Source organism: Hippichthys cyanospilos, chromosome 9, assembly GCF_059441005.1.
Source record: "Hippichthys cyanospilos isolate Australia breed blue-spotted pipefish chromosome 9, RoL_Hcya_1.0, whole genome shotgun sequence".
NCBI lineage: Eukaryota > Metazoa > Chordata > Actinopteri > Syngnathiformes > Syngnathidae > Hippichthys > Hippichthys cyanospilos.
The window spans coordinates 22,137,670-22,160,606 of record NC_142377.1 but is presented as its reverse complement, the minus strand read 5'-3'; the positions used below and the strand labels follow the sequence as shown (position 1 = coordinate 22,160,606).

At 41.6% G+C, this 22,937-nt stretch overlaps 2 protein-coding genes across 2 annotated transcripts; both read right to left on the bottom strand.

The window, feature by feature from the left end:
• Positions 1-1,541: 1,541 nt before the first annotated feature.
• Positions 1,542-12,221, bottom strand: LOC148419493 (inter-alpha-trypsin inhibitor heavy chain H3-like). Its single transcript, XM_088424319.1, has 21 exons — positions 12,082-12,221; positions 11,074-11,231; positions 10,459-10,563; positions 10,234-10,396; positions 10,052-10,162; positions 9,828-9,956; positions 9,607-9,723; positions 8,642-8,810; positions 7,881-8,006; positions 7,622-7,803; positions 7,102-7,290; positions 6,300-6,439; positions 5,767-5,927; positions 5,418-5,447; positions 4,913-4,942; positions 4,556-4,597; positions 4,162-4,275; positions 3,887-4,088; positions 3,043-3,218; positions 2,864-2,972; positions 1,542-2,407 (listed from the first exon to the last, which is right to left on the bottom strand). Exons 1-21 carry the CDS (start codon positions 12,202-12,204, stop codon positions 2,278-2,280), a joined length of 2,706 nt encoding a protein of 901 aa, XP_088280445.1. The 5' UTR covers positions 12,205-12,221; the 3' UTR covers positions 1,542-2,277.
• A 1,006-nt stretch (positions 12,222-13,227) lies between these two features.
• On the bottom strand, positions 13,228-22,888 carry LOC148419492 (inter-alpha-trypsin inhibitor heavy chain H3-like). Its single transcript, XM_088424011.1, has 22 exons — positions 22,732-22,888; positions 22,586-22,615; positions 21,818-21,841; positions 21,578-21,732; positions 21,292-21,396; positions 21,054-21,216; positions 20,873-20,983; positions 19,974-20,102; positions 19,773-19,889; positions 18,536-18,704; positions 17,691-17,816; positions 17,380-17,561; positions 16,828-17,013; positions 16,612-16,751; positions 15,730-15,890; positions 15,538-15,564; positions 15,360-15,416; positions 15,137-15,250; positions 14,537-14,738; positions 13,723-13,895; positions 13,538-13,649; positions 13,228-13,468 (listed from the first exon to the last, which is right to left on the bottom strand). The coding sequence occupies exons 1-22, from the start codon at positions 22,831-22,833 to the stop codon at positions 13,330-13,332; spliced, it is 2,724 nt and encodes a 907-aa protein (XP_088280137.1). The 5' UTR covers positions 22,834-22,888; the 3' UTR covers positions 13,228-13,329.
• Positions 22,889-22,937: the final 49 nt, after the last annotated feature.

Below are 22,937 nucleotides of genomic sequence, written 5' to 3'. Positions count from 1 at the left end.
TGCTCAATTAAAAACAACGCCAATTTATGAAGAACACTGATAATGTCAAAAATCTATTTTTCCTACTGAATAAGTTAACGGCATTTACCACAGCTACAGTATATCCTTCTGAGACATAACATATTCATTTGTGTCCACTGTAATGGACATTTTTTTTTTCTATGTCTCTGGACTCATTGGAGCACAAAGTCTCGGTACGCTCAGTAGAGGACATCCCGGCCTGCATTCAATTGTTGTTCTGTTGAGACAAAGAGTGGACGCTACAGTGATGGCCAAATGAAGCTTCATGAAGCACTTTTTCAAACCTTGTGATGGCACTTGTGATTCAAAGAGGCAGAGGGAATTCAGTTCATTTAGACAACAGATAACTATTTAATCTGATATATAGTTTAGTTCTTTGGATACATTTCCTTGAAAAAGTTTGGTCGTGATGGCCAAATAAAGCTTCATGAAGCACTTGTGATAACGTTTCACTCCTCGTGATGGCACTTGTGGTTTGAAGAGGTAGAGGGAATTCTGTATAATTAGACAACAGGTAACTAATTATTCCGATATACAGAAAAATGTGTGGGGTACATTTCCTCAAAAAAGTCTATACTTGGTGAAGATGGTCAAATGAGGCTTCATGAAGCACTTGTGACATTTCATCTAGATCTCCGGTGTCAAACTCATTTTAGCTTGCGGGCCGCATGGAAAATCTATTCCCAAGTGGGAACAATGGTTTGCATTTATAGAACTTTAAAACAAATTCAGATTTTTTTAAATACTGTCCAAAAATAGTACAAGCACAAAATCACGAGTAATCACTGCTTTTTACTGATGCGACTGAAAGCACATTTGGCAAAAAAAAAAATCGTTGACAACAGAGCTACTTCATGGCCGCGCTTGCTCTCAAATTAAATGACTTTAACCTGCAAAACGCGGTCATTCTGTGGCATGACGCCATTATAACTTTCAAGTAATTAAATAACTGTCTCAGTTCGTCAGAGCCTTGAACACAATTTGTTCAAACATTTGTTTACTTGCCTTCAACGCTTCTCTGCAGCCTTTGTGCATTTTGGCAGCAAGTTCAAACGCAAAATTTGCTTCAGGTGTCAAGCGACAAGTGGGCACTACGGCAAGCACACTAGGACAAAAAAGTCAGATTTCCCGAAGTGTATTGCACAAAGACGCAACGAACGTTTGTACAACTCCAAACATTCAATACAGTTTTTACATATTTTCAAGTGTTATGTTAATATTGTCTAAATGGCTGGTATAAAGAATAAATTATAATTCTGAACGTGTTTTCCTTTTCTCTCAACTTCTTTTTTCTAACTTTTGAATGCACATGTCCAGTAAACATTTTTACACATCTTGCGGTTCTCTAACAAGAAGCTGAAAAGCAAAAATTAAAATGTTTGATCCTTTCTTGGTCAAAGCCACTTAAACATCTCAGCAGAATTACTTTTTTTTTCTCTATTAAATTAAGCAAGAACCAATTTGTGAATCGCATTGATACCGATCAGATACTAATTGTATGAAAATGAAGTATACTGCAGTACAGTAAAATGACATTTTTATTTATTTGTAAACATTCGTACAAAACAGCTGAATGACACATAAAACATATTTTTCTCCAAGGAGGTAAAAAATGGTGGTGTTTTGTTGACTGTAGCAATTTTGTGGTATTTTGACAGCAGGAATAACACACCCTAACATTCTACACATTCACCCCAATTACGGACAACCGAAGCTTCACGAAGCATTTATGATTTTTTTTTTCACTCCTCTATATGGCACTCTTGGTTCAGAGGCAAGGAAAAATTATTACATTTCCACTGAACTTGCATTTATCTTTCAAGTTAAAAACACAATCTAGAGGAATAAAACAACTATTACAAGTGCTTCATGAAGCTTCGTTTTTCGGCCATGCCCCCAAACAGAGGGCGTGACTCAAGTCTGAAAAAAAAAAATCAGACAACGTATCTCACAAAACATGAAGATGACTGGGGAGGGGCGTGGGGGGGAGTGGCGCTTCCTCAAGCGTCAGTCACACGGGTGCTTGAGCACCCCAAAAATGGGCTCGAAACGCCTATGGTCTGATCTAAGGCAAAAAAGGAAAATTGATTTGCTCTTTCCTCTTTCCCTTCTCAATGTTCCATGTCCCCTGTGTTACTCTTGGTACCTTTGAATATAAAACAGATAAGTACTTAAAGCATCCCCCACACTATGGCTCGTGGGTATGAGAATTTACAGATCCTTATTGGCTATAATGAATAAAAAAAAAAAAACGATTTAAAAGAGGTTGGACACAATGTAATCGGACGCTTTCCCATCAAGGAGACCGGCTCCATCGTTGTCAACAAACCAACAGGGAATACTTTCTCCGCTGATCACATCTTTGCTGAAATCCTTCTGCCAGTGTCTGCACGGGGGAGAAAAGCAAGGTGACTTGATGCAGGAATTCTCTGGCGTCTTGAAATCAGTGCTGTCAAACTGGTTTTGATTTGTGGGCCGCGTAGAGGAAAATCTCTTCTCAAGTGGACCGAACCAATAAAACCCTGGTATATTTTTAGATAACTTCAAAAAAGCAACTTCAGATGCGTTATTCTTTTTTAACTCCTTCAATGTCCAAAAAAAATTGTGAAAATTACGTCCCTGGCATTGAATGAGTTAATACTGTCCAAAATAGTGCAAGCACGATCACTGTTAATCATAAAATATTTCAAGTTTTTCATTTATTGAGAAAAGATCAGTTCCTTTTTATATATTTGACATTACAAAATCATCAGGCGGGCCGGATTCAACCCGTTTGCGGGCCAGAAACGTCCCGCGGGCCTTATGTTTCACACCCCTGCTTTGAACGTTGATCTCGCCCTACCTGGTCACGTTGAGCGTGCGTCCCTTCACATACATGGTCCCATCCGTTTCCCGCTGTCCGTGTCTCAATTTGAGGTCCACTTCGAAACGAACGCCGTGGTAGAACTGGCCTGAGGTTGAAAGTTGCAACAGGATGTCATGAAGAATGAAAACGGTGTCCTCAGAGGCCGCGGTTCCTACCTAGCAATCCGTGAACCCATTTGGACAAATGATGGCTGTCCAGAGTGTAAAAACCCAAATAGTTCTGCTGATCATGGCGTCTCTTCCAGATCTTTGTGTGCCTGATGACCATAAATTTGACCGAATGCCTCATTGTGACGGTGAGGCTGCAGTTTTTCGTCAGCTGAAGGTCCAAACTGCAGCAGGAAAGAAAATATTTTGGATTTTAGAAGAGTAATACAAGCAAACAGTTGGACTTATAAGTTTTTGAGTAATGTAGCTCCGTTCGGAAAAAAATACTTGAAGCTTTTTTGTCTAGCTCTCGATACCAGTGGCGGGAAAATGAAGCTTCATGAAGTACTTGATTCAAGTGCTTCAAGAAGCTTCATACTGCAAGAGGAAAAGAAATACAGTATCCAGAAAAGTTAAAAAAGAAAAATCAGTTGGACTCGAGTGTCGAAATGAGGCCATGAGTAATTTTTGTACCTTGTTTACAGAAAAAAATGCTCAGAGATGAAAAAAATGAAGCTTCATGAAGCACTTGTGATATTTTTTTCACTCCTCCAGATGACACTCTTAGTTTAAAAGGCAGGGGAAATCAAATATATTTCCACTGCACTGGCGTTTATCTGTAAACAAAGAGCACCATCTTGAGGAGTAAAAAATATCACAAGTGCTTCATGAAGCTTCATGAAGCTTCATTTTCCCACCATTATTGAATACCCACAAATTAGCGTAAACATCAGAAAAAAATGTCGAGCCCATCACAGCAACAATGCAGAAAACTTCCAAATAGAACTTAGTTTACGAAATAGTAAATGGACGCTAATGTATGCTATGTTAGCCGCAGCCCTGTTTGACTCACTTGGTGTCTTTCAAAGCGAAATCATCCGTCCACAATATCTTGACAGACTTCCCATTATGCAACAGCGAGATATCCTGCGTGTTGACCTCCAGTTGTACCCCCAAAACTTGGTGGCTGATCCCAAGACGACCAAAGTAGTTATTCATCTTCTGACCCGGGACAAACGTCTTCTTGCCGATAATCTCTCCATTCACGACAAAACCTGCTGGTCAAAATGATTTACCAGTATTGTCATCTCTGTGTTGTCCTCATTTTGAGATCTGTAAGGACGTGACCTGATTTGGGGTCGCCGACCAGGTTGAAAATGGTCCCTGGTTTGTCGTTGATGTTGAAACAGATCGCGTCTTCTCTATCTGGGACTTCTATCATGAAATGTGGATCTCCGTCCACTGTAAAAGCATCATGGGATGAGGAAAAGAATGATAAATAAATTCTTCAACTGAACATGAAACACAAGGCTTAGAAAAAATGGACTAAAAAAGTCAAAGTGTACCTGTGGTGCTGAGAAGGACAAATTCATATGGCTTATCAATAAAAACTGCGTCCAAATACATTTTCGTTTTTGCCGGTTGTATTATAACAAACTTATGAAAGCCGGGGAATCTATTTGTTGAGACGACAGGTGCGCAGCCAATACTTGCCAGCAGGGGACAGAGACGCGACACCTACCATTTGATTGTTGCCGTGAACTTGCAGCATGGCCAGAGGAACCTGAGACAAATTATTTGTTTAAAGTAGTCCAGAATAGTCCAAAATGCAATGATTAATAATAACACAAAAAAACAGCGCTTCATGAGGCTTCGTATTCTCATCACTAGTCTCTGACCAGGCAAAATACAATTCCTTGTCAATAAAGAACAAAACATGATTCTTCTCAATAAAGTAGAAGCGGCAATAAAAATAGTACGTTCCCAATATATCGCATGAATATTAGTTCACAATATTACAACAGAATCAAAACCTTTAATAGATTGATGCTAAGGACTATCGTCGTAAAAATGAGAATGATGTCATGATTGGACTGACGTTGTTGACTTGCAGACGGGGCCGAGGATCCTGAAACATTCCAAAACACACGTTTGGAAATTAGTGTTAGTCATATTGGACTTACTTATTTTTCGGACTATAAACCGCACCAATGGAAATTTTACAGAAAACCTTCTTTTGTCATGTATATCTTTATTTTCATTGAAAACTTTTTTAGGTACTTAGTTACAGCAACATCATGCCTTCAAAACAGACTGAACATGCCTGCATGTTTAAAAATCGGGTTAGGATTACATGGCACACTTGGATTGTTAGACTACTGTACCAACACAACAGTAACATGCACGATTGTGTTTACTTGTGGTGAGTAAGATAGCGGTTCAAAGTCAAAATCAATACTTCAATAGCGTTTTCTCATGGCTTCCTGGCAGAGTGCCCCCTGGTGGTGAGTGCAAAAAATTGTAATAGGAATTGTAATCCCAGGGTTCATGGTGCGGTTTATTGTGTGAAATTTACGGTATTAAGAAAAATAGAATGATCATACCTCTTTGTCTCTCCGCTTTTTGTCGTTGATCTGTTTAACAAACAATATTGCACGCAATTTTACTTGCTACGCAGAATTGTGGAAGGAAAGGTGAGGAGCAAAGTGAATCCTCCTGAGATCCAGCTTATTCATTTGTGTCCACCATGGTGGACATTTGTTTTTGGTTCATAGCTTTCGACTCACTGGAGCTGGCCAACTAGGTTCTCGTGTGTTTATTAGAAGACATCCGGGCCTTTCCAATGATGTCTCATGTGTTCGGGCGGGATGCATTTAACTTTGCAAAGACAAAATGGACACGATGGACACAAATGACTAGACTGGATTGCCAATGTCTAAAAACGTCTTTTACCCTCTGTCAGCTTATCGGCAACGAGCGGGCTGTCGTGTCCGTCCTCACTTTCCGGCTTGGTGACAACCATGGAGGTGAGCGGGGTGACAAAGTTGTAGCGCAGGGACATGTCCAAGGCCCGGGCGGTCAAGTTGTCCTTTTCCTGTTGGCTACCGATGCGACTGCGGGAAAAGTCGCCAGCTGGGGAAAACTTGCTTTTCCGGGACATTTTTAAACCCTTGTGCATCAAAGGCAATTTCACATCAAAGGGAAAGAAGGCAGAAGGGAGCTGAAATTTCACCCAAGGAAAAACGCCAAATTCTGATACAGTACCGCCACTATATATTACATTTTTTTTAGGTTTAATTTCAACAATATATTTGCAGTGGATCCCTGCTATTCGGGAGCGATTTGTGTGTCGTCCCTTGACTAAAATACCGCCGGTAGAGTGTGGAAGAATGTGTCCGAAAAATGGACGCAATACTGCACAAGGTGGTTGTTATCAACGACTTTGGGAGAAAGGCCAATTAAAGATAAAGCTGAAAGAGGCAAACCTCTTCTCCAGTAGCTGCTGAATGGTCAGGTAAGCCCAGAGACGCTCGCTGAAGTCCCCGAAGACGTACTTGTCTTCGGGATAGATCACGTCCCAGTCCGCCGCCTCGGCCTTCCCCTGCACTTGGAAATCGGCCTTTGGCTGTGGACCAGACAAACGAGCAGGATATGGACACTATTCAGCTGAGAGGAGTCCAGGAAAAATAATGACAGGGCCTTTTTATCTTTCAATTTTTATGGATGCCGCCCTCTAGGGGAAATGTTTGGCTACTCCCGGGGTACATCACTGACAAAAATTGGACAAATTCAACACAAAACAAATACATATTAGAATTAGTGCGTAATAATCAAAATATATCATGTAAAGAATAATAAAAAAAACGCTCCTAAATCCTTTAAATAAATCATATTAATTGTAGCAGTTGACAATATGAATGCAGTTCACTTGCTCGCCTTGAGCGGGTGCTGGTGTGTTGGCGATGAGTGCAGCTAACAAGAGAGAGACACCTTTATAGGTCATTTAATTTGTAAGTTTTTGTTTTGCATTTTAGGTGATCTGAGAATCATTACAAGTCCGCAGGAGCAACAATTGTTATTTTTTGCAGTATTTTGAGCAAGTAAGTTTACTTACGTTTAGTTTGGGGTCATGCAACGTGCTTCCTGTGTGACATCATTGCTAAGAGCTAACAATGTGATAAAAACGTGGCGTCTCAACAATGTCGCCATTCATATATTTTGCAAGCAGCATTTTTCGTAACGAGAGGCGTTCGTAAATAGAGCTATCATTGTACTGGTTTTACGTACCCCCTGGGCGAAAACCTCCACGAGGAAGTTGTCAAGCTCATTGCTGTCATCTAATCGGCCGGCCACCACAATCTCGGAGCCGTTGAACAAATGGCTGTGGTGATTTTTGGTCAAAAGGTCAACAGAATTGGCGGGATAGCGCAGGTCCACCTCCAAGAGCAGTGGACTGGACACTTCCTCATAGAAACCCTGGAACACAAATTCAAGCCCTTTCAGTTTTGAAATGACACTTCATGTGAATTGTTTTCACCCTTCTGCAGTATTTTGATCTTTTTTTTTTCCACATCATTCTGGCAGGATTTGATATTTTTTATGACATATTTATTTACTATTATTCTGAAATGTAATCTTTTATACAGGTTACATCTTATTCTGAATCTGAAAAAAGAAATAGCTTAAAGTGCATCAAAGTGCCTTCCTGAAATAAAAAATGTCAATCTTTATATCAATGTCTGATATGAAGATCAAAGAATTGGAGAAAATACTGCACAAGGGTGAACTGTTTTCAATATGGGTCTACTTGGAGCTGAAGAGCTGCATCGGAGGCCTCGAAGATTCTGCGTGCGAGCCCTTTGTTTTGTCTGCTCATCACGTCCAAAAAGGAGTAATCCACGTCATTTCCGAATCCAAGACAGAACAGAGACATGTTTCCATCGGTAGCCCGCCGAATGTTCTCTTGGATTGTCTCCAAGTCGGACACCCCTGTGTGTGTTACGAAGCTTCATGAGCATCCTGTCACATTTAGAGACACTTTCTCAGTTTCTTTTTTTTTTTTTCACCGTGGTTTGGCATCCCATCAGTCAACAGAATGATCATATCCACGCTCCTCTCGGGAAGACGTTTATTTTTTCTCTCCTTCGCCAACAGTGACACCGCTTTCAATAGGGCGCCGTTGATATCAGTTGCTAAAAGAAAAATAGAAAATGTTTCATTCATTTCCATCTAAGATAAACGGAACTTCGGCTTCTATAGCAGTCAGTGGAGCCAAGTAAAAATGGACACTTGACGTTTATTGTCGTTAATGGCACTGAAGGAGTGAAGTTTTGTTCAAAAGGACTTTTATCATAAAGAGGTGGGCAGTCTGTCGGTAGTGACGGACTGTCGGGTTAGCAAATCTATTTTAACGATGTGACGAGAACGATCCATTTTTCTTTTCGAGTTGAGAGCAAATCAAATGGAACATGAAGCTATTTATTGCTCAATTGCACAATTGGGATTTACGTCGGTACTGACAGACTGTTTTGCTGCCGAATGACAAAAACATCTCAAAAGCGAAGGACTAAGCCCTACGGAAGCAAATCTAATTTAATGAAGTGACAGGAACAGTCCATTTTTCTTTTCAAATTGAGACAAATCAAATGGAACATGAAGGTATTTACTGCTAAATTGCAGAATCGGGAAGTTCGCCGGCACTGACGTTTTGCCACTGCGTGACGAAAACACCTTCAAAGCGAAGGACTAAGCCCGACGGAACAGCAGACATTCTGGTACGGCTAAGCAAAGACTCCGAAAAAAACAAAGCAAGTCCCGATCCGCTTGCCTCCCCTCTCCTTCAGTTTTCTAATGTAGGCAATGGCATCTGTGACATTCTTTGTTGTCGCTTTCAAGATGGAGTCCTTCCAGGTGACAATCTCGGAATCAAACAGGATAAGAGCAAAGTGGTCATCCTTGTGGAGGTCCTTCAAAATGGCTGCCAACGCTTCGCGGGTCTGCACAAGTTCACGTCAAACATTACATACTGTGCATACAGTATATTTTACTGGAAAAGACTATTTTTTAGTGATGAGAAAATGAAGCTTCATGAAGCACTTGTGATATTATTTTACTCCCCTAGATGGTGCTCTTGGTCTACTGATAAATGTAAGTTCAGTGGACCTGTATTAAATTTCCCATGCCCCTTCAAACCGAGAGAGCCATCTAGAGGAGTGGAGAAAAAAAACACAAGTGCTTCATGAGGCTTCATTTATCCTTGACTAATCTTATACTTATAATTAAAAAAAATATAATTAATGTAATTGAAAAATAAAATTTGCACTTGGAAGAGAATAAAATATTCAGAGTAAATCCAAGTGTATATTTTAGTCTGTTCACACAGGGACCAAATAATAGTGATGGACAAATGAAGCTTCATGAAGCACTTGTGATTTTTTTTTTCCACAAAGAGGCAGTGGCGTCAGCGTCCTAGCTAACTATGCAGGTGGCAAATACAGATTGAAAAGAAAATCAGTAACATTTGCAAGCTCAAAGTGATGGACTGGTAAAGGCTTTTGGCAGTGCTGGCCAAATGAAGCTTCGTGAAGCACTTGTGATACTTTTTGACTCATCTAGATAGCACCCTTATTTGAAAGAGGCAGGGAAATTTAATACATTTTCACTGCACCAGAATTCATCTGTAAACATATAGTACCATCTAGAGGAGCGAAAAAAATCACAAGTGCTTCATGAGGCTTCATTTGGCCAGCGCTATCTAATTTACATGTATAATATGTAATATATTGCAGTTACCTGTAGAATCTTTTTCCCGCTCATTGATCCACTCCTGTCAACCACAAAAATCACATTTTTGGGGACCGCGGGTAAGTCGGGCGGAGAGAAGAAGTGCACAAAGTAGCCGTTTACAATCTGAGGGAAGAAATAAATATGACACGGGGATCATTTGAAGAGTGAAACATCAGGCTGCAAATTTAACGGAGATCCTCGTCGGGTTTGAAAGTATCCCAGCAGACCTGGACTTCCCCAAGGCTTTCTTTCCGTTTAACGTCATACTTGACGCTGAAATCTCCCTCAATTTGAGTGCCTGTGCACGACGGACATTTTCTCTGCTGTTCCATCGTTGGTGAGAAAGTGATGTAGGCCTGTCATGGAAAGATATGCACATGACTCAAAATGAAACATTTCCGTTGTTTTTTTTTTCGTCTTTTTTCAATTTGATTCAACTGGAAAGCCTGACCTTTGAGTCAGTGACAGTTTTCTCCACTAGAGGGAGCAGCTGGTTGGTGAGGAACGTTGCTGTAGCATCCACTGAAAGGAGGCCCTGCGGCTCAAAAATGCGAACTGCGATCTACACACCGACGCAATATTGTGTAAAATCAAGTATATTGATGTATAAAATACAAAAAAAAAGATTTCAACCTGAAAGTCCTGGATGGGATATTCGGGTTTGACCCGGGTGAGAATCTCATATCGACCCAGTTTCCTCTGAAGAAGCTCCTCGTAAGTCAAAAGAAAAATGACGCTGCTTTGTGCTGCCATGTTGACGGACACGGAAAACTGCTCCATCTGTCTTCCGGATGCCCTGAAATGATTTGTTGGTCGGGTCGGCTGTGGCCGGAACGGATTCCCCTCGCTCCAACTTACTTGACCAGTCCGGCGGTCTTTCCTGAAGAAACCGCTTTCTCGTACTCTTTTTTGGCTTTCTCTTTCTCCTTCACCTCGCCAACATAAACTTGCTTATCAATTTCCCTGAGGGTTGGGGAAATAAGAAGTTTGTACAGTGTGAGGGTTTTTTTTGTGGAATACATTCATAATCATACGGTATATAAGACAGTCTTCCCTCGCTATTTCATGCTTCACTTTTTGCTGCTTCAGCGCTTCGCGTTTTTTTTTTTCCTCAAAAAGCCATCGCTTTGCAACGCCGTCTGCCAGATGTAATGCAATAACACTCAGTCTGAAGCAGTTTAACAGCCTGTTAATACTCGATCTTGTTCAGCCGCAAATTAGGTCATTTTACGTCAACAATGTCGTGATATTTTGGCAACAACTCTTCATGACTTTTCCCATCGCGAGTCTATGTCTTTTGACTGATTTGAGCTAAACCCCTAAGTCCTAGTTTGCCCAGAGGACATCCTGTGTTTTCCAAAGACGTGTCTGGATTGGATGCATTGAATTTTGCTGTCTTGCTGAGACAAAATGGACACAAAAGAGAACAAAAATCGAAAGGCTGGTTCTCGGGAGGACATATTTTAAACTTACATGGTGAAGTTGGTGATGAAGGCCGTTTTCGGGAGCTCCACTTTGAAAAAGATTTCCTGTGAGACGTTGGCTTTGTTCACGGCCTCAGAGGTCATGACGGTGTGAGCGAAACGAGACGTCACCGTGCAGTCCACTCGGAAAGAATGCACCTCCATCATCTGACAGGATGGACAAAACGGCGGTCATGTGACACAACCAGAGGGCAAAAAATGGTTTAATTTGTTAGAATGTACTCAAGTTATCCCATATTTACTCTTATTGTTTATCAGTATAATCTTGTTTGGAACATGAAAGAGAAAGTTGAGCGAGCACAAGAGGAAGGGAGACACCGTGACCCCACCACTGGGCAGGACGGTCTGCGGATGGCCGAAGATGATCATAGCCACCGTATGAATTGATAATTGATATTATAGCAGGAATACACACACACACCACGGCCGCGTGTTAATTGTTAAGTTGCCGTCGTGCGTTCCCCCCAAAAACCTTTAGGGCGGCGACGTTTGTAACTAGGGCTACTCTAATCGATAAAAAAATGGCAGACAGGATGTGCTTTCAAATCGGCAGGTGACTGTACCTCTACACATCTGTCTGATCTCCTCGTGAGCAAAAAGAATCGAAAGTCTCTTGTCTTCCTTCCTTGTGTATTGTTCATCAAATGGTCTAGGTTGCCTGAATGACACAACTGACAAAAAATTTTTGTTTTTTTTCCATTATTTATCATCTCCAGGTGTTTTTCTTGGAAACATACACATTGCTGTAACTTCGTCATTGTTTAAGCTACTCCACAAGTTTTCTTGTGCGCAACGGCTAGCTTTTAATGCATTCAGAATCAACGGTGGCTTTTAACTGTTCCCCCCTCCAGCGCTGACAGCCGCGCACTCTAAATAACTCTTCTTTGCTTCGGCTTCAAGATGTAAACAAATACCGATCTTCATAAACAACTTCCCGCAAACAATTACACAAGAAACGTTTGGGATTCGAATATCGTTGACCGAGTATTCTCGTTACCTCTGCAGGAGCGTCTCTGCGGGAAACGAGGCCGGCTCCTCGCCCCTGAGCCGCGAGCGCCATGTAGACACAAAGCCAGCAAAGGCCTGGGAAAAACACGGGGAAAGTCTGTTCCCCGAGCATGGCTGAAAACAAGTGACCTGGGAATTCGAGGCATGTGAGGCAAAGTCTTCCCATCACAACTTTGACCCCGCCCACGCATGTTGCCGGAGGCGGAACCTCTGCTTCCACTCTGACGGCATGAGTCAGTGACTGTCGATGCCTTTTCCCGGAAATTGGCGTGTGTGGGATGGGATTAAGAATGCGTGCAAAGTTTTATAAGCTAAAGTCAGATCTAGACTTGTGCCATCCAGATGGATAGATTTGACGTATCCGAGACAAACAAAGGCATCATTGTGCAAAATTAGAGCCTTCCATCAAGGGTGTCAAATTCTCATTTTTATTAAAAAGCCTCATTGTAGTTTTACTTTCTGTTGGAGGGGCAAATTTCAAGTATGACATTTAGCTAGTTTTGAAATACGTGGCAAGTAAAAACTGTTTAACCCCTGGGGGGAATTTGGACCCAACTCGGGCTTTTTGATGTCTGATATCAAAGGAAAAGCATAGAAAGAAAAAGACTAGGAGTCTAAAATGTTGCATGGATTGTCAAAACATGACGACTTTCAATATGGCATGCTGCCGCCCCTTCTAAATGCTTGCAAACGGGGGGTCGGGAAGTATACCCTATAGGTGTCAAATGCAGCCCATGTCAGGCTCATTTACTGCCATTCAAAATTGGAAATATTGTCCATTTTGGACATATTGAAAGTCCATGATTTATCATGCATTTCTCCCAATTTTTGCATTCATCTTTTCAATTGCAACTCACGAATGTGGCGCAGGAGTTAAAGGGTCCCAAGTTCAAATCCAGCTGGCCTTCCTGTGTGGAGTTTGCATGTTCTCCCCGAGCCCGCGTGAGTTCCCTTCCGGGCACTCCCACACTCCGAAAACATGCATGGCAGGTGAATCGGACATCCTAAATCGTCCTTAGGCGTGATTGGGTGCGTTGAACGCTTGTTCGTTTGCGTGCCCTGCGATTGGCTGGCAACAGGTTGGGGGTGTCCCCCGCCATATTGCTCTACTGATGATTTAAAACATCCAAACAGCTGAAATTTGACAACAGGGCTTTATTTCAGGCACGTATCAACCTGCAAAAATGATTGTTTTGTCGCCATGGATAAAAACAAAGACAATTTGACAATATAGTTCCTAAAGCGTTTTAAAGAGGCCGGACACAACGTAGTCCGAGGCCTCCCCATCAATGATGCCCGTGCCATTATTATGAATGAACCAGCAGGGGACATTTTCTCCATTCTTGACGTCTCTTCGGAAGTCTCTTTGCCAGCCCCTGCGGACGAGGCGAAGGCCCCATTTGTGAAGCGAGACGGCTTATTTCGGACCGGCGCCGATGTCTTACCTGGTCACGTTCAGCTCACGTCCTTTGACGTGCATGGTGGCGTCCGGTTTCTCGGGGGCTTCTCCCGGACGCAGGTCCGAGACCTCGTATTCAACCCCGTGGTAGAACTGACCTGCGAAAGGGGTCGTCGCTTAAAACCCCTGCTCCGTTTTTGTTCAATTACGACTCGGCGAGCGCGGTTTTACCGAGTAGGCCGTGAACGGACGGGGACAGGAGGTGGCTGTCCAGTGTGTAGAAGCCCAAATAATCCCGGTGGTACGGGTGGTTCTTCCACACTTTGTGAAGCAGGATCACAAACTTGACGGAATCTTTGAGGGTCACGGTAAGGCTGCGGTCCTTGGACACCACAATGTCCATGCTGGCCGGAAATGTCAATCAAGAAAATAAGACCTTGTCGTTTCATTGTTCCGCTACATTTCCATGCTGTTCATTTGTGTCCACTACAGTGGACATTTGTTTTTAGGCTATGTCTTTTGACTCATTCAAGCTACCTGACTAAATCTTAGCGTGCTCAGCAAAGGACATCCTTTTTAGAGACACGCGGTGCTTACACAGAATCACCTCTATGGCCTCATTAAACCAAGCCTATTCATTTGTGTCCACTACAGTGGACATCAGTGTTCAGGATATATCTTTTGACGCATTCAAGTTACCCGACTAAATCCTCGTGTGCTCAGTAGAGGACATCCAATATACAGCATAGATGTACAGTACTAACACTGAAGCCTCCTTTGGAAGAACAAGCCTATCCATTTGTGTCCACTACAGTGGACATTTATTGGGGGTCTTTCTTTTATACTCATTGAAGCTATCCTACAAAGTCCTACGGTGCTCAGTGGAAGACATCTCGGCCTTTCTCATGATGTCTCATGTGTTTGGGTGGCATGCAATTCACTTTGCTGTCTTGCTGAGACAAAATGGACACAACAGTGGACACAAATGAATAGGCTGGCTCTCAGAAGGATACCGTCGTCTATTATTGACTCATGTTGTACTCACTTGTCTTCTTTGAGGGAGGTTGCGTTGGACCACTGCAATTTGACTCGCTTGCCATCTTGGAACATCACGATGCTTTTGGTGCTCACCTCCATTTTCAATCCTGAATTTCTCCCAATTATGCCAAAACGCCAAAAGTAGGTATAGATTTTACCATCGGCGGGAATTTGCTTGTCTCCGATGATCTGGCCATTCACCAAAATACCTGATCGATGAGGAAACGACAGACCCAAGAACCATGAATTAGAACATTTGAAAACAATATTGGGAGTTTGCTGTTGATGGGTAAATGAAGCTTCATGAGGCGCTTGTGATTTTGTTCAGTTTTTTAGTTCTCTAGATGGTGCTCTTGCTCTAAAGATAAATGCTTGTGCAGCGGAAAAGTATTAGATTCCAATATCTTCTATAAAAAAGTCAAAAAATATCCCGAGTGTTTCATGAAGCTTCATTTAGATATGGCATGGAAAATAATGAACCTGTACACTGCATTTTCTGATTATGAGGCAGCTTCTGAGAAAATTGAAGGCTTTTAGGTGAGCCTATCTATATCTATATCATTTGCATTACGAACGATCGTCTATATTAATGAGAACTTAAACGGACCTGATTTTGTGTCTTTGACCAGGTTGAAAATAGTTCCCGGTTTGTCGTTAATGTTGAAGCACAGAGAATCATTTTTATCCGGAAGCTCGATGATAAAATGGGGATCTCCATCCACTGCAAACAAAAAAAGCAAATTAAATACATCACGTATCATTCTGTTCTGTATTCATGTAGGCCAAAAGACAACGTGAATATTGAAGGAAAAAAAAAGGAGAGTACTTACCAAAATATGAGGGTGGAGCTTGGGCCGAATAGGTTGGGTATGAATGGTGATAATGCGCTTTAGAAAAAAGAAGAAATATCATCACATCCATTTGAATTCTCTACCTGATTTGAAGTACATTTCATGCATGCAATTTGGTAAAAAAATAAATAAATAAATAAAAATTAAAAGGCCTTACTGTTTCGCTCTGCTTTTTGTCTTTCCTCTGTCGGAAAAAAAGATGGAAAATGGCAATTGCACACTTGCGAAATTTGGGCATGTCTTTATGATTAAAAAAGATATGTATTTTACAGTTGGATTTGGAGCTGGGCTATAGCAGTCAAATTCATTTTTTAATGGAAAGAAACAAAAATAAGGAGAAATGTCTTACCCTCTGTCAGTTTATTAGCGATGAGGGGGCTGCCCGGTCCCTCCTCCGTTTCAGGTTTGGTGACCACCATGGAGGTGAGCGGGGTGACAAAACTGTATTGGAGGGACATGGCCAAAGCCTTGGCCGTGGCGTTGCCTTTCTCATCCTGGCTACCGCTCTTGCTATTGAAAAAAAAAAATGGACACAGCCATTTTCATCCTCCAAAGTGTTAGGGTTAGAGAGAACTTTTACAGAGCAAAAATAACAACAAAACGACTAAAGTACGGAAAAGAAATCTCAAAATCCTCCCTTTATTCTCAGAATGATCACTTTAGAGTCAGAAATTTGAATCTAAAGTCAGAATTCTGAGAATAAAGTGACAAGACTTACTTCAAAGCCTGAGTTCTGACTTTATTCTCCGCATTCTGAAATTTTTTGGTGACACCGCAAAACCACCGGGTGGCGCTAGTAGCCAACTTATGACATTTGCAAGCCTTTCAATAACTTTGATGATTGGCTTAGCCTGGACTCCCATAATGCAAAAGTCAAGTCATAATACCCTGTTTATGACCTCATAAATATTCCTATTTCAGTTTTATAAATATATAGCGTAGGTACCTTTCCTATTATCGCATTTTTACATTTTTTGTACATAAAGGGGGTGTAGATCCCCCCCAAAAGATATATATATATATATATATATATATATAATTTTTTTTGCCACAGAACATTTTGAGGCAATGAAAGTAAATCTATGTTATGAGCCTTTCAAAGTCAGCCCAAGTCGGGTGACAATAAGGCCAGGCTAGTGAAAAACCCCCCGGTCCCAGGGGTTAAGAGACGCAGGGTTCAAAACACGGGCAAAAAGTTGCGGTTTAAAGTCTGGAATTGACAGTAACTGACCTCTTCTCCAGTAGCTGCTGGATGGTCAGGTAAGCCCACAAGCGCTCTGTGAAATCCCCAAAGATGTACTCCTCATCTGGGTAAATAGTGGCCCAGTCCTGAGCGCTGGTTTGGCCCTGCACTTGGAAGTTGTCCTCAAACTATAGGGGGTGGACACAATTCAAGACACAATGCGAGATGAGGAAAACATTCAATAAAAGTCATAAGAAGTCTCACCCCCTGGCCGCAGACTTCCACCAGGAAGTTGTCCAGGTTATTGTCGATCAGTCGACCGGCCACGACGATCTCCGAGCCGTTAAACAACTGGCTGAAGTGGTTGGTGGTCAGGAAGTCCACCGCGTTATCGGGGTAACGCAAATCCACCTCCGACAAAAGCGGGCTGGACACCTCCTCATAGAAACCCTGGAAGGAATTTGTGCAGACATTTACTGTCATTCCCCAAGTATAAGACGCATTTTTTTCATGAAAAATGAAGGCCAAACGTATGGGTGCGTCCTACAAACGGTGATTTACAGATTAGACTTTTTTTATCATTTGGACACTAATAAAGCTTGACTGACTTATCCGATTGTTTTGTTGCCATTTCCTTCAGTGTAGCTCCATCTAGTGGATGCATAACGTAACTCCAGCCACTACTGTAACTTCTACTCTATGCGCCTTATAATGCGATGCGCCTTATATGCGAAAACTGTTGTAAGACAGACCATTCAGTGAAGGTGCGCCTCCGGTGCGCCATATAGTGCGCAAAATACGTTACGTACTCCTAACCTTGAGTTGCAGAGCGGCATCGGAGGCCTCAAAGATTCTCCGAGCCATTCCTTTGTTTTTTTGACTCAGCACGTTCAAGAAGGCGTAATCCACATCGTTTCCAAATCCAAGACTGAACAGGGTCGCGTTTCCTTTATTAGCAGAGACCATGTTCTCCTGGATCACACGTGTATCGCTCACACCTTCGGAAGAAAAAGCACGGCTGTGATTAATTCAATTTTGAAATAACATCCAACTTTGACTGAGAAAGGAGCACATTCAGAAGCTTCCTGGTTACAAATGAAGACGCACACCCACAAATGGACACTCACCAGAATTGGGCATTCCATCAGTAAGTAAAATGATCATGTCAATGCCTCTCTCCGGGATCCTCTTCTCCTCTCTGTCTTTCTGCAGCATGTTGACGGCTCTTAATAATCCGCCATTAATGTCGGTGCCTATGATGACAGAAGACAATAAGAAAAGCATTTACACGTTTGTTAAATGGTGAAATCATTTTCCTCCGCCAGCATAATACGCTACAAATGCAGTATAATGAAAACAACTCCTACTTATAATATGTGAAAAGGTGTGACAGTTAATCTATTAACGGATAACTAATCGATTATCATAATCGACAATAAATATCTGTCCATTATCATCAAAAAATATTTGCGATAAGTGATGAATTTAGTTTAGGGACCTTAAGCATTGTGCTGTATTTTGTCCAATCCTTTGATCTTGATCAAAAGCATTTCGCATCAAAGGGAATGCATTGAAAAAAGACACCGGGGAGCTGAAATTTCACCCGGACGGCGACAACACGTCAAATTTCAACACGGCGCGACCACTTGGTTATCACACTATGGGGAGAGTGCAATCCTTAACCAAAAGTACAGTGAAATTGAAGTGGGAGAAAACGATCGAAAATGATGCAAATACTGCACAAGGGCGCGGTATTTATTCCAAAAGGCATTTCACGTCAAAGAGAAAGCATTGAAAAAAAGACACGAGGGAGCTGAAATTTCACCCAGACGGTGACAAGATGTTATTTTCAACATGGCAAAACAACTTAGTTATCACACTTAAGGGAGTGTGCCATCTCTTGGCAAATAAATATACCGCAAGAATGATGTGGATGAATTTGTCCAAATGATGGGTCGAGGCGCGTATTCACCTCCTTGAGCGCTCAGGCTCCTGGCGTATTGTATGGCCTCTGCCACGCTCGCATGTGTCGCTTGGATCAGTGTTTCCTTCCAAGAAATGATCCTGTCATCAAACTGGATGATGGCAAAATAATCATCTTCTTTGAGATCTTTCAGGATGGCTTCCATCGCCTCTCGGGTCTGCAAAGAAAACATTTGTTTATCCACAACTTCAGCTCTCCGAAGCCTGAGTGCGTCATCTCTCACACGTTGTGTTTGTATTGGTGCAGGTGTAAGAAGCGGTGATGCTAGCAGCCAGCAGTCGTAGTAGTAGCACTATTGCTATTACCGTTATCAGTATTGGTAGCTTAATAATAGTAGTTGGCAGTACAGTATATGTAGTAGCACTAGTACTAGTAATTTGTAGTACTAGTAATAGCAGTGGTAGTAGTAGTAGCAGTAGTTGTAATCTTGATAGTCTTGCTATTTGTAGTACTAGTACTGACTACCAACTTCTGCTATAAGTACTACTACTATTAGTAGCACTAGTAGCAGTACTCGTACTTGTAGTATTTTTAATATTAGCGGTAGTAAAAGTAGTGAGTAGTGGCAATAAGTAGTAAAGGTAGGTAGTAGTAGTATTAAGTAGTACAGTAGTAATCAGAAAGGATTATAATAATGACGGAAATAATATTCGTATATGTATTGGCAAGTAGTAGTACTACGAGTAGTAGTTAGTAGTCCATGTAAAAGCAGTAGTAGTAGCAGTACTAAGTAATAATGGTTGTGATAGTCGTGGTAGTAGTCGTAGGAGTAGTAGTTCTATTAGTTTCAGTAGCAGTGGTAGTAAAGTAGTGAGTAGTGGTAATAAGAAGTAAAGGTAGGTAGTAGTAGCATTAAGTAGTAGTAATCAGAAGTAATACTCGTATAAGCGTTAGTAAGTAGTAGTATTATGAGTAGTACTTAGTAGTCCATGTAAAAGCAGTAATAGTAGCAATACTAAGTAATAGTGGTAGTAGTACTACTAGTAGTAGTTAGTAGTCCATGTAAAAGCAGTAGTAGTAGCAGTGCTAAGTAATAATGGTAGTGATAGTAGTAGTTCTAGTAGTTTCAGTAGCAGTGGTAGTAAAATTAGTGAGCGGTGGTAGTAAGTCGTAGAGGTAAATAGTAGTACTACTTAATGGTATGAAGTAGTAGTAGTAGTAGTAAGGCCAATTGGCATGTTGGTACTCCTCAAAGTGATTTCCTTTTCTCCTACTGAAATCTTACCTGTTGCATTTTATTTCCAGACATGGAGCCGCTCCTGTCGATGACAAAGACCACATTGGTGGGCACTCTGGGAAGGTCGGCCGGCGCGAAGTAGTGCACAAAGTATCCGTTGACGATCTGAGGGACGAAAAAACAAACAAAAAAAATCCCTGGGTCCGTCCGCCGTCCCAAGCGCGCCCATATAAGGAGGCGGAAGAGCACCTGGATGTCCCCGAGGCTGGTGGCGCGATTCACGTCGTACGTGATGAGAAAATCTCCGTCCAACAGCGTTCCGTCGCAGCCCGGACACTTTCGCTGCTGATCCAAACTCGGGGAGAAGGCAATATGCGCCTGAAAGGACCAAGTCATCAATTGCCACAGATGATTGATTATTTTGTGTAATAAAGTACTGAGGTAATTGCTTAAATTAGGTAGGAAAGTATTTGATTACTGTAGGCTAGAAAGTAATCCCTTACTAAGGTAATTCATTACTTTGGTACTTGATTCCTTTGATACAAGCCATTTTTAGACTCTCCTTCATCCAAATAGTGGAAAAAGTTTTGAAAAAAGAATGAGTACCTGGGGTTGAATATCTTGAAACTCATTCAATGCCAAAGGCGTGTTTTTGCGTACCTTCCCAGGCGTTTTATTCATTTATTTAATGATTTATAAATTTATTGAATCGTACAGTAAACTATTTTGAGATCCTCCTTTACACTAATATTTGAGAAAAAAAAAAATCTGTAAATGAGTACCTGGGATTAAATGTCTGGAAAAACATATAAATTCGTTTTTAGGTTAGAGTGAGTTAAAAAAAAACTCATTGAATCCCAAAGACGTGTTTTTATGTATTGTTCAATAGATTTATATTTGCAATCGCATGTACTTTATTTATTCTGTAAACTATTTTGAGACCTTAATATATATATATGTATATATATATATATATATATATATATATATATATATATATATATATATATATACATATATATATATATATACATATATATATATATATATATATATATATATATATATATATATATTTTTTTTTTTTTTTTTTAAATCTGTACCTGGGATTTGGTGCCTGAATTTGAAAACCCTAAACTGTACAGTACCTTTTTCTCTGTGACAATTTTCTCCACCAGGGGGAGCAGTTCATTGGAGAGGAACGTTGCGTGGGTTTCCACGAAAGAAATGCCCTGAGGCTCATATATGTTTGCCACAATCTGATTGAAACAAGTGCACAGAAGTGTGAAATTTCATTCAGCGCTAGTTGGAGCACGAAGACGCATTCACCTGATACTCCTGGACAAGTTGTTTGGGTTTCACCCGGGTCAGAATCTCATAGCGACCCAGTTTCCTCTGAAGGAGCTCCTCGTGGGTCAGAACGAAAGTCACGTTACTTTCCGCCGCGATGTTGACGGACACGGAAAACTTCTCCATCTTTCTGCCCGAAGCCCTTGACGTGAAAATCGGTCAAATGATTTAGTCAGCAAGGATGGACGAAATGTCTCAATCGTCCCCGTGGACTTACTTGACCAGGCCAGCGGTCCGTCCTGAAGCGACCGCCTTCTCGTATTGTTTTTTGGCTTTCTCTTTCTCCTTCACCTCTCCGACATAAACTCGACCGTCGATTTCCCTGAGAAAAGTATCAGGCACTCTGATGCGCTAAGTCATTTTTTTTCAGTTTCAGAATAAACTATAACCTGTTTGAACGCTGTAAAAAGTCAAGTTAAAACAAGTTGATCTGTTTTTTTGTTCATGTTAAAAAGGATGCCATTTTTGGTATGAATTTGCAAATATCCTTGTGGGGACCTTACATGGTGAAGTTGGTGATGAAGGCCGTTTTGGGGAGCTCCACTTCGAAGAAGATTTCCTGCGAGACGTTGGCTTTGTTGAGGGCCGTGGAGGTCATGACGGTGTGAGCGAAACGAGACGTCACGGCGCAGTCCACTTTCACGCTGTGCACCTCCACCTGACATCGGGAGTGGGAATACGTACTAAGATCAGGAACTATGATTATCATAGAACATATGAATGCAAACAAATCATTTACTCACAGTGACATCCTGCGTGCTTCTTTTCTATAGGATAAAAATAAATGATTACACAATATAATAAGCAAGTCAGCCAATTGAATCCATTTTAGACTCGCTTGTAGCCTAACAAACTGGATGTCGGAGCTCTTAAAAAAATGAAACCGTCTTCTATAGTTGTAGGGCAGGCAGGACGGACATCCATTGACAGAATGTCATATAGACCATGACAATGCTCTATAGTGGACATGAATGTTGATTGCGCTCCATTCCCCTGCATTTCTCAAATGTGGGATATTAAACATGATGGTATTATAGCCTAGGGTTAAACTCCTTAGCTGGTTTGATTTTCGTGTTACACTTATATAACTGTGTTGCGTTTCGATTGCAGTGTAACTGTAGAACCGCAGGCACGGTGTTAACTTTCATGTAAGTTCTAAAACAGATGAAAAAAAACGTATGCGGACAGAAGTAGACCTGAACTGTCGAATCAGAAAAAGTCACGTCGCCCTCTAGTGGTGGCGGAAGGTTGGGCAAAAATACACTGAGACGGACTGAAGATGCCTGGTTTTGCCTGGCTAGCAAAAATGATGAACCAGCAAAAAATGTTGCCCGCTTCTGATGTTTTCTTGATATCCTTCATTTTTTTTCCCCCTCCTACGAGGTAGATTATCAAAACGCTCCATCCATCGACTCCCTTTTGTTAAATTAGAGAACTCTTTCGGGTCAAATAGTTTGCCAACCCCTACTGAGTCAATGTACTCCAACCGCGCAATCATTTGTGCCAAATACCTGCAGCGATCTGGCATGATGTCTTGCCGCCTGCAAAAGCAAACAGAGAAGGCAAACACGGAGGATGAAAATCAGAAAACGCTTCTAAAATGACTAGAACGCGCAAAAAAAAAAGTTCAAATTCTGCATTTCAAACTTGATATTACCTCGGCAGCTCCATCCGGTCCAGGGATGAGCAAATCTGCCCGGGCCGGGGGGGGCAGCCAAAAGCAGGCCAACAGCAATCCAACAGTCAAAGCTCCAGACATGGCCAAAGCTCAACTGAACACAGGCTTCCTTTGCCCGCTGAGTTAAAAGCTCCGGCCAAAGGGGAGGGACATAGTACTGAGCGACTAACTCACGCCCATCGTGC